The sequence below is a fragment of the Pantherophis guttatus genome, chromosome 17 (genome assembly GCF_059756535.1).
Source record: "Pantherophis guttatus breed Tessera chromosome 17, ASM5975653v1, whole genome shotgun sequence".
In the NCBI taxonomy this organism is placed as follows: Eukaryota; Metazoa; Chordata; class Lepidosauria; order Squamata; family Colubridae; genus Pantherophis; species Pantherophis guttatus.
In genome coordinates, this window is record NC_142079.1 from 13,983,060 (window position 1) to 13,999,748 (window position 16,689).

The window sequence follows — 16,689 nt, forward strand, 5'->3', positions numbered from 1 at the left end:
TAAAAACCCCAAACTCAAAAAAGAAAACACCGTATTAGTGGCGTGGAATTGAGTAGTATGGCTTAGGAACGGTGAGTGCGTTCGTGTGAGTGTGTCCGTTGTGTTTACGCACCTATCCATTGGCTAAAAAGTGACACAGCAGAGAGGTTCAGCAGCAACAACAGCTGTTGTGTTTCTTCCCCCCCCCACCTGATCTTATCCAGAGCATCAGACGGGGCCAGGCAGAGTAGGAGTAAGCAAGGGAGATAATAAAAAATATATATATCTATGAAAACGTAGCAATAAGCGTGGAATTTGCAGAGAAACGAGCAGTTGTACAAATCAGCAGAGAAGGAGGCAGCAGATGGCAGAGAGGGCTGTGAACAGAGGTGGAATTCAGCCGGTTCGTGCGAACTGGTAGCGGAAATTGCCTGCCCACCTGCCCTGGCTCTATGCTGTTCTATTTAGACACATTTTTGAGGCCGAGTGGATGCAAGGAAGGCGCCTGCATGAGCAAAGCACATGCGCAGTAGGCTGGGCGCATGCACGGAAGGCAGGCGTCTGCGCGGACCGGGCGCCCGCGCACAGAGAACCGGTAGTAACAAAATGTGAAACCCACCGCTGGCTGTGAAGCCAGATTTAACTCTGCAGGTAGTCCTTGATTTACGACCACAATCGAGCCGAACATTTTGGCTGCTAAGCGGGACCATTGTGAATTGAGCTTTTTGGCCTCATTTTACAACCTTTCTTGCCACAGTTGTTAAGCGAATCAATGCATGTGTTACGTTTGTAGCAAGGTTATTAAGTGAATCTGGCTTCCTTATTGACTATGCTGGTCAGAAAGTTGTCAAAGGGGAGTCACGTGACCTTGGGACACTGCAACCATCGTAAGTACATGCCAGTTGCCAAGCATTCTGAATTTCGAATCATATGATCACGGGGATGTTGCAACGGTCGTAGGTGTGAAAAACGGTCCCAAGTTCCTTTTTTTCAGTGCCGTTGTCACTTTGAATAGTTAAACTGTGACCGTCGTAAGTATAAACCACTTGCCAAACCATCTGAATTTAGGTGGTCCTCGATTTACAACAGTTCCTTTAGTGACTGTTCGAAGTTACAATGGCACTGAAAAAAAAGTGATTTAGCACCATTTTTCACACTTAACGACCGTTGCGGCCTCTCCGTGGTCACGCGATCAAAATTCAGACGCTTGGCAACTGACTCGTATTTATGACAGTTGCCATGCCCGGGTGTGTGTGTGTGTGTCACATGATCCCCTTTTGCGACCTCCCGACGAGCAAAGCCAGATTCACTGAACAACCGTGTTGCCAACTTAACAACTGCAGGGATTCACTTAACAGCGGTGTCAAGGAAGGTCGTAAAAGGGGGCCAAACTCACTTCCAGTAATGTCTCCCTCAGCAACAGAGATTGTGGTCGTGAGTCGCGGGCTTGCCTGGACATCCGTTGCAACGTGTCGTTCCAGCCTCCGCCTTGTCTCTTTGCCGCCAAGGAGAACTGACGCACAACGACACAAAAGATGCTGCTCTCGGTTTGTGTGCGAGAAGTCACCAAGTCCCAGCGGTCCTTTTCGGAGACTCGGCTGGCTGCGTCGGAATGACTGAGTCACCGCGGGGGACGAGTCCTTCATTTGGAAAACCGTACGGGCATCCCCGGGAAATCGGCTAATTGAATTTCTTCGGCTTTGCCCAGTCCTCTGCAGCCCTCACAAAATGCAGCCGAATGCCAGCATCGCACCAGAGGGTTGTGATGACGGCAACCCCCCCCCCCCCCCCCCAAAAAACAGCTTTTTATTTTTTTGACTTGTTAGCGTCCTGGGGATTTGAATAGCCTCCTCTTGAGTTTTGGAACTCAAATGGAAACAGGCTGAACACTCAATGTCAAGGTTCAAGGGAGGAATGAAGGGGAGGATTTAAATTCTGCCTCTTTCCAGCTCTGCAAAAAAAAATGTGCTTTTCGGGATAACGGAGTCAGAAACCCTCTACCTTTCCAGACCACTGGCTATCCAGTCTCTTCTTAAAAGCCTCCCGTGTTGGAGCACCCATAACTCTTGGAGGCAAACCCTTCCACTGAATAACAGAATAAAGGAGTTGGAAGGAAGGGACCTTGGAGGTCTTCTAGTCCAACCTCCTGCTCAGGCAGGAAATCCTCTACCATTCCAGACCAAATGTCTGTCCAGTCTCTTCTTAAAAGCCTCCAGTATTGGAGCATTCACAACTTCTGGAGGCAGGTTGTTCCACTGGTTAATTGTTCTAACTGTCAGGAAATTTCTCCTTACTTCTAAGTTGCTTCTCTCCTTGATTAGTTTCCACCCATTGCTTCTTGTCTTGCCCTCAGGTGCTTCGGAGAATAGCTTGACTCCCTCTTCTTTGGGGCAGCCCCTGAGATATTGGGACAGTGCTCCTTTAAACCGCTCTTCCCGTTTCGATTCCATTTGTCCGTTCATTCCCTTCTGAGGCTGGTGATCTCACAGCAAATCCCAATTAAGCTGTTAGGTGCAAGAAGGCAGGAACCAGGATAGAGTTCAAAAGTATTACAGATCTTATTTCATGCTATCTATACAGGTATGGGACGCGGGGGCTCAGTGGCTAAGACGCTGAGCTTGTCGATCGAAAGGTCGGCAGTTCAGCGGTTCAAATCCCGAGTGCCGCGTAACGGGGTGAGCTCCCGTGACTTGTCCCAGCTTCTGCCAACCTAGCAGTTCGAAAGCACGTTAAAAAATGCAAGTAGAAAAACAGGGACCACCTTTGGTGGGAAGGTAACAGCGTTCCGTGTACCTTTGGCGTTGAGTCATGCCAGCCAAATGACCACGGAGACGTCTTCGGATAGCGCTGGCTCTTCGGCTTTGAAACGGAGATGAGCACCGCCCCCTAGAGTCGGGAACGAGTAGCACATATGTGCCAGTGGAACCTTTTACCTTTACCTATACAGGTAGTCCTTGACTTACGACCACAATTGAGCCCAGAATTTCTGTTGCTAAGCGAGGTATTTGTTCAATGAGTTTTTGACTCCCATTATACGACCTTCCTTGCCGCAGTTGCTAAGCAAATCTGGATTCCACCTTGACTTTGATTGTTGGCCGCAAACAGGGAATCACGTGATCCCCCAAGATGACTGCAACCATTATAAATACGAGCCAGTTGCCAAGCATCCAAATTTTGATCACGTGACCACGTGGATGCCACAACGGCCGTAAGTGTGTTAAATGAACGTCCCTTTTGTCAGGGCCATTGGAACTCTGAATGGTCACTATGTGAATGGTTTTAAGTCAAGGACTACCTGCATTACAAGTTTATTTCATGCTACCTATACACAAGAGGTTCAGATTAACAACGTTGGAAGGGACCTTGGAGGTCATCTAGTCCAACCCCCTGCCCAAGCAGGAGACCATTTCTGACAGATGGCCGTCCAGTCCCTTCTTGAAAGCTTCCAGGGATGGAAGCTTCCACAACTTCTGAAGGCAACTTCTGTTCCATGGGTTGATTGTTCTCACTGTCAGAAAATTCCTCCTTATTTCCAGGTTGAATCTCTTCTTGTTCAGTTTCCATCCATTATTCCTTGTCTGGCCTTCAGGTGCCTTGGAAAATAGCTTGACCACATTCCTCCTCTCTGTGGCAGCCCCTCCAATATTGGAAGACTGCTATCCTGTCTCCCCTGGTCCTTCTCTTCACTAGACTAGCCATTCACCGACTGGAAATCCGAGCTACCAGCAGGCAGGGTGACCAGATAAGAGTCAACGGATTTTAGGGAGAGCTAGACTAGGGTCTCTTACAGGGGTGTAGACCCTCCAAATTCATGTTGCATTTGAACATCTCTCTCGTCACCTCTCGCCTGGACTACTGCAACGCTCTCTACATGGGGCTCCCCTTGAGGAGCACCCGGAGGCTCCAACTGGTCCAGAATGCGGCCGTGCGGGTAATTACGGGAGCTGCATGGCGCTCCCACATAACACCGCTCCTGCGCGAGCTGCACTGGCTCCCAGTGGTCTTCCGGGTGTGCTTCAAGGTGTTGGTTACCACCTTTAAAGTGCTCCATGGCATAGGACCTAGTTATCTTCGAGACCGCCTGCTGCTACCGACAACCTCCCATCGACCCGTGCGCTCCCACAGAGAGGGCCTCCTCGGGGTGCCCTCAGCCAAACAATGTAGGCTGGCGACCCCCAGGGGGAGGGCCTTCTCTGTGGGGGCACCTACCCTATGGAACCAGCTGCCCCCAGAGATAAGGAGAATCCAAGACCTCGGTGCCTTCCGCCGTGCCCTTAAAACTTTCTTTTTTCATCAAGCTGGACTGGCTTAACATATTTTTTAATTTTTAATTTTTAATTGGTTTGTCATTTTAAACTGGGGCCAAATTAATATATATTCTTTTAATTGTTCTTAATGTTTGTATTGTATGTTTTTATCTGGCTGTACACCGCCCTGAGTCCCTTGGGAGAAGGTGCGGTATATAAATTTGAAATAAAATAAAATAAAATAAAAAAAAACATCGGGTCTTCAGGTCCCGTGACCTACTTGTTTTACGACCTTCGTGATTTACAACCGTAATGGGGCCGGCATCATTAACGGCTGCTGTATGTCGAGGACTTGCTGTTGATGGTCTTGTCTCTATTCTCTGCGTCTTCCCGATTGATGTCATTCGCCTGACTTGATCATTTACTTTAGAGCAGCAGTTTTTTTGGAGTTTCTCTTTCTTTCTTTCTTTTTTTTTTTCCTTTCTTTCTTTTTGGCAAAAGAACAATGAACGCTCAGCTGGTTTGCGTTGCCATTCTTCTTTCCTTTTTTTCTTTAAAAAAAAAAATGGAGGGGGGAAACACAACCCACGCTATTGTTTGCCGGCAACAACAGATGTCATAAATCTGAAGAGAGAGAGAGAGAGAGAGAGAGAAGGGAACAAAAAGCTTGCGGTTAATCTAACATCCCCTTTTCCTAAACATTTGCTACTCTGCGTGCACACACAACCGGCTGGGCCAAGGACGCGCAGAACGGAAGGTCTCGAAATCATGTTGATGATTCAAGATCATGGGGATCTTGGAACGGAAAAGTTGCTTGGGAATCCCAATGGTGCTTTTTTCAGGAGGCAACTGGACTTCCTTGTTTTTTTTTTCTTTGAAGACTTTTCGCTTCTCATCCAAGAAGCTTCTTCCGCTCTGACTTGGATGGTGGGGAATGGGAGGATTTATACTCCTTGCAGACAGCTGGTCCTTTGCATCCTTTGAGGGGGTCGTTGAGGCCACTTGGAGGTTTACCTGTGTCCTCAGGGTCGCCTGAGTAGGGCAAATGGTTCCTGTAGTCTCCAATTTTTTTCCTCTGGAAATCCATTCCTACTCCCACACCCTTCCAAGGGTCTTCATCCCAAATTGCATAGCTAAAAGGTCTGTAGAGATTCTCAGTCATTCAGGTCATGGTTGTCCCAAAGGTGCTTTTTCAAGAGGCAACTGGACTTTCTTTTGAAGACATTTCACTTCTCATCCAAGAAGCTTCTTCCGCTCTGACTTGGATGGTGAGGAATGGAAGGATTTATATACTCCTTGCAGACAGCTAGTCCTTTGCATCCTTTGAGGGGGTCGTTGAGGCCACTTGGAGGTTTACCTGTGTCCTCAGGGTCACCTGAGTGGTGCAAATGGTTCCTGTAGTCTCCAATTTTTTTCCTCTGTAAATCCATTCCTACTCCCCACACCATTGAAAAGGTGTCCATCCCAAATTGTATAGCTAAAAGTCTATAGAGATTCTCAGTCCTCCAGGTCATGGTTGTCCCAAAGGGGCTTTTTTTCAGGAGGCGACTGGACTTCTCGTTTTTCTTTGAAGAGGTTTTGCTTCTCATCCAAGAAGCTTCTCCTGCTCTGTCTGGATGGTGGGGAAGGGAAGGATTTACATTCCTTGGAGACAGCTGGTCATTTGCATCCTTTTAAGAAGGGTCGTTGAAGCCCAGGAGGCAACTGGACAAGAAAACTCCAGTTGCCTCCTGAAAAAGCACCTTTGGGACAACCATTGATTGATTGATTGATTGGTTCGATTTATATGCCGCCCTTCTCCGGAGACTCAGGGCAGCTTACAATGCGTTAAGCAATAGCCTTCATACTTTTGTATATACCTGCTTAGTAGGGCTTTCGCCCCCCCCACAAGCGGTGTTCTTTTTTTATACAAAGTCAGCTTATTACCCCCACAATCCAGGTCCTCATTTTACCTACCTCGGAAGGACGGAAGGCTGAGTCAACCTTGAGCCTGGTGAGATTTGAACTCGCAGTAATTGCAGGCAGCTGGTGCTACTTAACAGCTCTTTAGTCTTCTGCGCCACCAAGGCTCAATAAACCATGACCTGGATGACTGAGAATCCCTACAGACATTTGCTGAGACAGGAAGACCCCCCCTACACACACACACAGTTTTGGGCTTAATTTGGATTTACGATGCTCACAAACAAACCAGATTTAGTGGATCATGTCTAAGTGCTAGTAGCCCCGTTCGCTAGAGTTCAACCCTCTTTTAATTGGGTTTTCAGGTAGTCCTCAATTTACAAACTTTGGTTTAGTGGCCATTCGAAGCTACAAATGGCACCGAAAAAAGTGACTTATAACCATTTTTTCACACCTGCGACCGTAGCAACAACCCCACCGTCAAGTGATCAAAATTCGGACGCTTGGCGATGGGTTCATATTTATGACGGTTGCAGAGTCCCGGGATCACGTGACCATCCCCCCCACCTCCCCACCCCCCGGTTTTGTGACTTTCTGACAAGCAAAGTCAACGGGGAAGCCGGATTCGCTCAGCAGCCGTGTTTCTAACTGAACAACTGCAGTGATTCACTTACTGACGATGCTCGCAAAATGGGGCAAAACTCCCTTAAATCCCTTGTTTTTCTTAGCGACGGGGGCGCTGGGCTCAATTGTGGTAATAAATCGAGGGTTGCAAGAAAAATTAATCAGTGGAACGAATTGCCTCCAGAAGTGGTAAATGCTCCAACACTGGAAGTTTTTAAGGAGAGATTGGAAAACCATTTGTCTGAAGTGGTGTAGGGTTTCCTGCCTAAGCAGGGGGGGTTGGACTAGAAGACCTCCAAGGTCCCTTCCAAGTCTGTTATTCTATTCTATTCTATTCTATTCTATTCTATTCTATTCTATTCTATTCTATTCTATTCTATTCTATTCTATTCTATTCTATTCTATTCTAGTTCTAATTTCTGTTCTGTTCTGTTCTATTCTATTCCAGTTCTAATTTTTATTTTGTTCTATTCTATTCTATTCTATTCTATTCTATTCTATTCTATTCTATTCTATTCTATTCTATTCTATTCTATTCTATTCTATTCTATTCTATTCTATTCTATTCTATTCCAGTTCTAATTTCTATTCTGTCCTGTCCTGTCCTGCCCTGTCCTGTCCTATCCTATCCTATCCTATCCTATCCTATCCTATCCTATCCTATCCTATCCTATCCTATCCTATCCTATCCTATCCTATCCTATCCCTATCCCTATCCCTATCCCTATCCCTATCCTATTTTCTATATCCTATTTTCTATTCCTTTGGAAGCTGTGGTCCTCCAGATGTGGCAAACCTTTCCTTGTTCTCCAGATGTCGTGCCGTCTTTTCCGAAGACGACAACGATTAACCTTAGTGAAACATTTCCTACCCTGCCTTTCTCCTTCGTGCAGTCTGACATGCAGTTCCCGTGTCACATCTGGAGCGCCGGGGATTTTTTAATCTCAAGTGTGTTGTGATTTTTCTTCTTCTTGTTGTTGTTGTTTAAATTCCTCTTTTGCCTTAACCCCGCGCTCCAAAACGGAAAGCCTTCGGGGGGAGAACAACGACCAGTGGGAGGGCAGCGCCGCCATCCAAAACTGATTCCCCCAGTTGTCCACCCCGGGTTAATTTTCTTGCTCCGTCGGGGTGGCATGAGTCACCCGGGACGACGCGAGGAAGAGGCGGAAGCGCCAGGACGGCTTCGCCATAGTAACGGGAGTGTTGCCGAGTTTGTGTTCAACAATCATCAAGCACCCCAGCGACTCCTGATAATGTGCACTTATCCAAATTGCGTCTCTGGCAGGAGTTCAAACTCAGCCAAGGCTTCTCCTGCACGGATGAAATCCGGGTTTTGTTTCCCCCCCCCCATTATATTTGAGTTTATTCTAAGAAAAAACCCACGTTAGAAAAGCGAAAAGAGGAAAAAAATATTTTTTAAAAAAATCTAAACAGCTTGTTGTCCGAGTACAATTAGTTTTGAGCAACAAAACAACGATAAGCATAATAGTAATATACGTATCATTAATAATAAACACATAGTAAGAATAAGATAATTAGAATAGGATTACTAGGGACGCGGTGGCTCAGCGGGTAAGACGCTGAGCTTGTTGATCGAAAGGTCGGCAGTTCAGCGGTTCGAATCCCTAGCACCACGTAATGGGGTGAGCTCCCATGACTTGTCCCAGCTTCTGCCAACCTAGCAGTTCGAAAGCAGGTAAAAAATGCAAGTAGAAAAATAGGGACCACCTTTGGTGGGAAGGGAACAGTGTTCCGTGCACCTTTGGCATTGAGTCATGCTGGCCACATGACCACGGAGATGTCTTCGGACAGCGCTGGCTCTTCGGCTTTGAAACGGAGACGAGCACCGCCCCCTAGAATCGGGAATGACTAGCACATATGTGCAGGGGAAACCTTTACCTTTACCTTATATTTAATATATGAAGGGACACGGTGTCTCAGTGGCTAAGACGCTAAGCTCATCGATCGAAAGGTCGGCAGTTCAGTGGTTCGAATCCCTAGTGCTGCGTAATGGGGTGAGCTCCCGTGACTTGTCCCAGCTTCTGCCAACCTAGCAGTTCGAAAGCAGGTAAAAAATGCAAGTAGAAAAATAGGGACCACCTTTGGTGGGAAGGGAACAGTGTTCCGTGCACCTTTGGCATTGAGTCATGCTGGCCACATGACCACGGAGATGTCTTCGGACAGCGCTGGCTCTTCGGCTTTGAAACGGAGACGAGCACCGCCCCCTAGAATCGGGAATGACTAGCACATATGTGCAGGGGAAACCTTTACCTTTACCTTATATTTAATATATGAAGGGACACGGTGTCTCAGTGGCTAAGACGCTAAGCTCATCGATCGAAAGGTCGGCAGTTCAGCGGTTCGAATCCCTAGTGCTGCGTAATGGGGTGAGCTCCCGTGACTTGTCCCAGCTTCTGCCAACCTAGCAGTTCGAAAGCACGTAAAAAATGCAAGTAGAAAAATAGGGACCACTTTTGGTGGGAAGGGAACAGCGTTCCATGTGCCTTTGGCATTTAGTCATGCCGGCCACATGGCCACGGAGACGTCTTCGGACAGTGCTGGCTCTTTGGCTTTGAAACGGAGATGAGCACCGCCCCCTAGAGTCAGGAACAAGTAGCATGAATGTGCACGGGGAACCTTTACCTTTACCTTTAATAATAAGATTAGCCTATCCATACTGGAAAACTTTCATTATATAATTAATCATTCTCTCATTCTTTTTAGACCCTAACCTCCGTTTCTGTTAGTTAGCCATTGGTAAAAACAAGTCCCATGTTAAAAAGTATTCTGTTTCTTCCTTCTCCTTTATTTTTAGTGTTAATCCGTCCAGCTCTGCACTTTCTAATATTTTTATTATAACACTTTCGTCTGAAGGGATCTCTTCATTTTCCCACTGTTGTCCAAACACAATTCTTGCTGCTGTCACCACATGTCAGATTAGATATCTATTCCCTTTATTATACTGTTCTGGTAAAATACCCAACAAAAAGATTTTCTGGTTTAAAATCAATATGTGGCTTTATCATTTTGTTCTAACTATGTATGTAAGTTTAGTCCAATATTTTTTTTGCAAAATTTTTTTGCAAAAAACACCAGCCGGGTGTTTTTTTTTTCGTGCCCAAGAACTCACCATTTCCCGGTTTTTAGCTTGGTGCTTTAACCAAACCAAACTATCTCTCCCTGCATCTTCCCAGGATGAAATCAGAATTATAGCAAGCAGAGGTGCCAAACGCTGAATTCTAGGTCTTTTGTAAAGCCGGCGTAAAACTTTCAAAAGTATTTTCCGTACAACCCCCCCCCCCCCGTCCTTGGGTGTTATTAATGCGATGGACCAAAGTAGTAATAACAATGGCTGTGCAATTGTGGCTGTGTGTCTGTGGGTGTGGTTGTGTAACTCTTTTCCTTCCTTCTGCGGTGCGGTTGATGCTGTAAGAGGTTGTGATGTTGTGGAGGTCGAGCCAACTTAGCGAAAAATACTTCCGAAAGTGGCCTTTTTAAGCCAATTCTCGGAATCTTAGCTTCTTTCTTTTTAGGCTTGTATTTTTTTTTTTAATTTTTATTTTTTGCATTTGTGTACAAAATGTTTTGCAATCCCTGGAAGACAATCCACACTCATTTCAGCCCTTGCTATTTTCAAGGATGGCCGTTTCAACCTCCTAGTATTGTGTGTGTATGTTTAACAAAATAGTTATTCTTTGTTGATGCTGCCAGTGACGACAAGATTCATAACCTTCCCTTTTTCTCTTTGGCTTGCTCAGGAGAAAGAAAGGAACTCTCGGAGAAAGAAGAAAAAGGGGCCCGTGATCCAAAACGAGGAAAGAGCTTTCCCCCCGGTGACCGAGGACGAAGAGATGGGCCAGGATGGGTCGGGCACCAGCGGCAATGAGGAGGAGATGGCTGAGGAGGTCGAGGCAGAAGGTGAGATGTTTCTCCAGGATGAAGTTGAATCTCGTGGTCCGTTTTTGCTTAGAGCAAGGATCTCCAAACTTGGCAAAACTTTAATGTCTGTGGAGATGCTCGGTCATCTCGAGTCATGCTTGTCCCAAAGGTGCTTTTTCAGGAGGCAACTGGACTTTGATTTTGCTTGAAGACGTTTCGATTCTCATCCAAGAAGCTTCTTCTGTTCTAGCTGAAGTCAGAAGTCAGCCAGAGTGGAAGAAGCTTCTTGGATGAGAAGCAAAATGTCTTCAAGCAAAAACAAAGGAAGTCCAGTTGCTTTTTTGGGTGGAGGGGGAAACCCCCAACTTTAAGACTTGTGGACTTCAACTCCCAAAATCCCTCAGCCGTCATGGCCTGGGGAATTCTGGGAGTTGAAGTCCACCCATTTTAAAGTCACCCAGGATGAGAAACACTGCTGTAATCCTTAATATTTCTATTTCCTGAGCTGGCTTGCCACTAAGGGCTGACCTTCATGCTTGGGAGCCCACCCAAGCCATGTTCTGTACCCCAGCAGAGCATTATAATGTCACAAGAGGCTGATAAACACTATCAGATTTTCTGGAGAAGGAGCCAGAGATTAAAATCTTCCTGATTATTACTTAGCACAGGGGTCTGCAATCTTAAACACTCAAAGAGCCAGTTGGACCCGTTTCCCACAGAAAAGAAAACACCGGGAGCCACAAAACCCTTCCCGTGCCTGACTATTTCTTGAGAGGCCACAAAACTAGCCTATGTAGTTGAATTAAACTGTCTGTTTTCTTCTGAAACTTTTCTTTTCTTGGATTTATCCATGGTTGGCTTACCGGGGGTTGAAAAGCTCAATAAATCGCGTGCCAATGGGTGTCGCACATTGGCGGTTGTGACGCATATTTTGAGTGACGGAGCCGCAGCAGAGGGGTGAAAGAGCCACATGCAGCTCCAGAGCTGCAGGTTGCTGATCCCTGATTTAGCAGGATTTCTGGATTAATCTTCAATTAATTTGTAGCAACGTGGGATCAAGTCTTGATTCTAGACAAGATCATTTTTTGGCTGATTAGCATCAGAGGTGGGTTATTGTTGTTGTTAGTGGTGAAGTCGTGTCCGACCCATCACGACCCCATGGACCACGTTCCTCCAGGCCTTCCTATCCTCTACCATCCTCTGGAGTCCATTTAAGCTCCCGCCGACTGCTTCAGGGACTCCATCCAGCCACCTCATTCTCTGCTGGACACACAAGGAATTTGTCTTTGGTGCGTATGCTCTCAGTGTACATAAAAGAAAAGATACGTTCATCAAGAATCATAAGGTACAACACTTAATGATAGTCACAGGGTACAAATAAGCAATCAGGGAACAATATCAATATAAATCGTAAGGATCCAAGCAACAAGGTTACAGTCATAGAGTCATAAGTGGGAGGAGATGGGTGATAAAAACGATGAGAAGATTAATAGTAGTGCAGACTTAGTGAATAGTTTGACAGTGTTGAGGGAATTATTTGTTTAGCAGAGTGATGGCATTCGGGAAAAAACTCTCCTTGTGTCTAGTTGTTCTGGGGTGCAGTGCCCTTTAGTGTCGTTTTGAGGGTAGGAGTTGAAACAGTTTATGTCCAGGATGTGAGGATTTTTTCCAGGCAGTGCTTAAAGGAACTCATTACAAAGCAGTTTTCAGGTAAATATTCTGTGTCAGAGATGCAGGCATGAGTCAGAGATGCTGGGAGGAGGGGGGGGAGATCTCATAGAGGGGGATGCAACAGCTGGTTCCGAGGACACTCGGTACACACGTGTGATGTGCTTTGTAAGTTCGAAGCGAGCGTTGGTTTGGTTACGGGAACTGGGCCTGGCTAGTCTAGTGAAGAGAAGGACCAGGGGAGACATGATAGCAGTGTTCCAATATTGGAGGGGCTGCCACAGAGAGGAAGGGGGTCAAGCTATTTTCCAAGGCACCTGAAGGCCAAACAAGGAATAATGGATGGAAACTGAACAAGGAGAGATTCAACCTGGAAATAAGGAGACATTTTCTGACAGTGAGAACAGTCAACCGATGGAGCAGAAGTTGCCTTCAGAAGTTGTGGGAGCTTCACCACTGGAGGCTTTCAAGAAGAAACTGGATTGCCATCTGTCAGAAATGGTGCAGGGTCTCCTGCTTGTGCAGGGGGTTGGACTAGATGACCTCCAAGGTCCCTTCCAACTCTGTTAATCTGTAATCTAGTTGAATGTCATCGGAGGCCAGACACCGGGACCTCTAAGCTGGAGGGCATGAAAAAATTGAAAAGTCTTTGAGTGGCCACTCAGCCCCCCCTACCCCATCACACATCTAAAAGGGTGTAAACCTTGCAAATTTGAAGCTCACTCATTCTGGCTGGGAATTTCTCTGGAGTTGAACTCATCCAATGTTGATTTCTCCTTTGTAAACCGGCATGGCTTGCATTGAGCTTCCTCGATTCTGAAAAAGCCAGCCTTTTTCCTTGGCGTCGTTTTAGTTTCTTGCAACGGATGCAAAACAGCGAAGGCTTTTTCCCAGCGACCCACTCTGCCCCTCCCAGATTCTCTCCAGATTGCAAAGTGCAAAAAAAATAAAACAATAATAAAATAAAATAAAATTGGAGCGAAGCCAAGATCCTGCAAGCTTTCCCAACCGAAATGGGGAGAAGTGGCACTTTTCTCTCTCTCTCTCTTTCTCTCTCTCACTCATTCTCTAGCAGAATGTTGGCCAAAGCTCTCCGAGATTCCTGCTTAGTTTTGTTTTGCAGAAGGGAAGAGGGGAAGCTGCCTTTCGGAGGTGCTTGGCGAGGAGGGAGAATTCAGTGATGCTTGGAATTTGGTTGGAGGATTTAGGAAATGGAAATGGAGCGTCCAATCTGGGCAGACACTATTCCCTGTTGAGTTGACCCAAGCAGTGTTTCTCAGACTTGGCCACTTAAGATATGTGGACTTCAACTCCCAGATTTCCCCAGCCAGCATGGGTGGACTTCACCTCCCTTCAATATGGGTGAACTTCACCTCCCAGAATTCCCATCATCGTGGGTGAACTTCAACTCCCAGAATTCCCTAGTCATCACTTCCAGTCCCTTCAACATGGGTGGACTTCAACTCCCTTCAACATGGGTGGACTTCACCTCCCAGAATTCCCGTCGTGGGTGAACTTCAACTCCCAGAATTCCCTAGTCATCACTTCCAGTCCCTTCAACATGGATGATTTCAACTCCCAGAATTCCCTAGTCATCACTTCCAGTCCCTTCAACATGGGTGAACTTCAACTCCCAGAATTCCCTAGTCATCACTTCCCGTCCCTTCAACATGGATGTTTTCAACTCCCAGAAATCCCCAGCCAGAATGAGTGAACTTCAATTCCCTTCAGCATGAATGGATTCTGACTCCCAGATTCTGAGACTTGAAGTCCGCATATCTCCCAGTAGCCATGTTTGAGAAACCCCGGATCCAACTTAAGCCTCCCAACATCTTCTGTCTTTTCCAAAATCTAATTTTCAGGAGAATTCTTCCCTAACCCTTTAAGAGACTTCTCTCTCTCTCTCCTCCACTGGTTTATTTTGATCCACCTTCCAAGAGACTTTCCCATGCCTTGTTCTTCTGGAGCATCCTTCAGCACCTGAACGTTTCCCAAAAAGTTTCAGGAAACTATGACTTAATTTCCTTCTCACCCCCCACCCCCCACCCCTTACCGTCACACCCAAGCCCAGGGGTCTGGCTGCCGCCTCCGTTCTGCCTCTGTTTGTGTCGACGGTAGTCGCAAGCCTCCATTTTGAAGCCCGCATACACATTTTCGGCATCCTTGTGGTGCCTTCCTTGGATCCGATCCCAGAGCTGGGGTGGAGCATGGAACTCCGTTCCCTGGGCTGCGCCAGCATTTGAAAAACCTTTTGGATGGAGCCAAAAAGGATATAGAAAGATAGCTGTCCTTCCGCTGTGCCAGGAATTCCAGGTTGCACCAATTCCAAGCCGAGACACATTCTGTGCTCCGAACAAGCAAGGCAGTTTTAATTAAATTTTGGGGAAGGCTCCTTACCTGGAGGAATGTTCCTTTCACATATGCGCCAAGGATTGCGCAACAAAACTCAGAGGTTCTCATGATGCAATCAGGTTTTTTTTTTTTAAAAAAAATGATGATGAAGATGAGGTGGCTGTGTGCTTCTCCACCTGTTTATCGAATTCAGAGCGTCGATTGCAAAGAATTTCCACGGTGGCCGCTGGGTTAATTTGAGCTGGCGGGAATTGCTCGTCAAGAATCTTCTCCCCTCCCCCAAAATCCTGAGTGATGTCCCCTTCAAGTCATGTTTGACAATGGAGCTGTCACCTGTTTTGACATGTTGCAAGCGAGTCCGGGTGTTGATGACACCTCCCCATTAAAAAAAAAAAAAAAGGACTCAATCAGAATAGAGCTGGAAGGGACCTTGAAGGTCTTCTAGTCCAACCCCCTGCTGAAGCAGGAGACCCTATACCAGTGGTGAAATCTAAAATTTGTTACCACCGGTTCTCTGGGCGTGGCTTGGTGTGTGGAGGGGTTAATGTGGCTGGGTGGGCGTGGCCAATTTTTTTTTTTTTTACTTTTAAAACCATTTTTTCTACAACCTCTTTGGCGAAGAGGTTGTAAAGAAATGCTTTCAAAAGGCTCTGATGATCCCAGCTGAGTTTTTTAAAAAGCCTCTGCCGATCAGGCAACTCAGCTGGGATCGTCAGAGGCATTTGAAAGAAAAAAAAGGTGTTTTTTCTTTTAAAAGCCTTTGACGATCCCAGCTGAACCGCACGATCATCAGAGGCTTTTTTTTTTTACTTTTAAAAGCATTTTTTTCCGCCGAAGAGATTGTAGAAAAAATGCTTTTAAAAATAATTTAAAAAAGCCTCTGATGATTGTGCGGCTCAGCTGGGCATGTGGGGCGGGGGAAGAGATTTTTGCTACTGGTTCTCCGAACCACCCGCCTCCATTGCTACTGGATCGGGCGATCCGGTCCGAACCGGGAATATTTCCCCCCTGCCCTGTACCCGTGATTGCAAACCTATGGCACGCGTGCCAGAGGTGGCACGGAGCACCCTTTCTGTGGGCACGCGAGCCATCGCCCCAGTTCAGCTCTGCCGTGCCGTGCCGGCCAGCTGGTCTTTGGGTATCTGCTGTGCATGCATGCAGGAGGCATGTGTGGGGGGCCACACACGCATGTTCCGGGGGTGCAGGGCACGTGCAGGGTATGAAGTGCATGCAGGCGGGCACCACTCATGCGCGGAGGGCAAGGCACATGCGGGGGGGCTGCAAGTGCATTGCATTTTGGGAGTTCGGGCGCACATTTACGTGCACGCTTTGGGCACTCGGTCCGGTAAAGGTTAGCCATCACAGCCCTCTACCATTTCAGATAATTGACTGTCTAATCTCTTCTTAAAAACCTCCAGTGATGGAGCACCCACAACTTCTGGTGGCAAGCCGTTCCACGGGTTAATTGTCCTCACTGTTAGGAAGTTTCTCCTTAATTCCAGGTCGCTCCTCTCCTTGATTAGTTTCCATCCGTCGTTTCTTGTCTCGTCTCGTACTCTAGTACCCTAGTAGCAAATTTTGACCCTGCTTCACGTTGAGCGTGGTGCACAGATGTCACTACCACCCTGAGCTCACAGTAGACACCAGGGCAGGTAATCCTTCATTTACAACTGTTCAAAAGTCCCAAATGTTTGTGTCCACCCCCCCGAAAAAACAATCCGGATTTTCGTGTGGGTGTGTTTTCCTTGAAAATGTTTCGCTTCTCATCCAAGAAGCTTCTTCGGTTCATTTCAAAAGAAGCTTCTTGGACGAGAAGCGAAACGGTGTTTCAAAGAAAACACCGAGAAAGTCCAGTTGCTTTTTTTGGATTTGGGGAACAGAGCCTCGGTGGTGCAGCGGACTAAAGTGCTGTTAAGTGCTAGCACTTAGCTGCCAGCTGCCTGCAATTAGTGCAAGTTCGAATCTCACCAGGCTCAAGGTTGACTCAGCCTTCTATCCTGTCGGGGTAGGTAAATTGAGGACCCGGATTGTGGGGGCA

The 16,689-nt window shown here is 46.8% G+C and overlaps 1 protein-coding gene across 20 annotated transcripts in view; it reads left to right on the plus strand.

The window, feature by feature from the left end:
* NCOR2 (nuclear receptor corepressor 2) overlaps positions 1-16,689 on the plus strand; it is a 234,631-nt gene that overhangs the window by 145,073 nt on the left and 72,869 nt on the right. For all 20 annotated transcript variants that reach the window (XM_087880078.1, XM_087880077.1, XM_087880079.1 and 17 more), the window contains exon 19: positions 10,511-10,670. In XM_087880078.1, the coding sequence (XP_087736204.1) occupies positions 10,511-10,670 (160 nt within the window). The remainder of the gene's footprint in view (positions 1-10,510; positions 10,671-16,689) is intronic.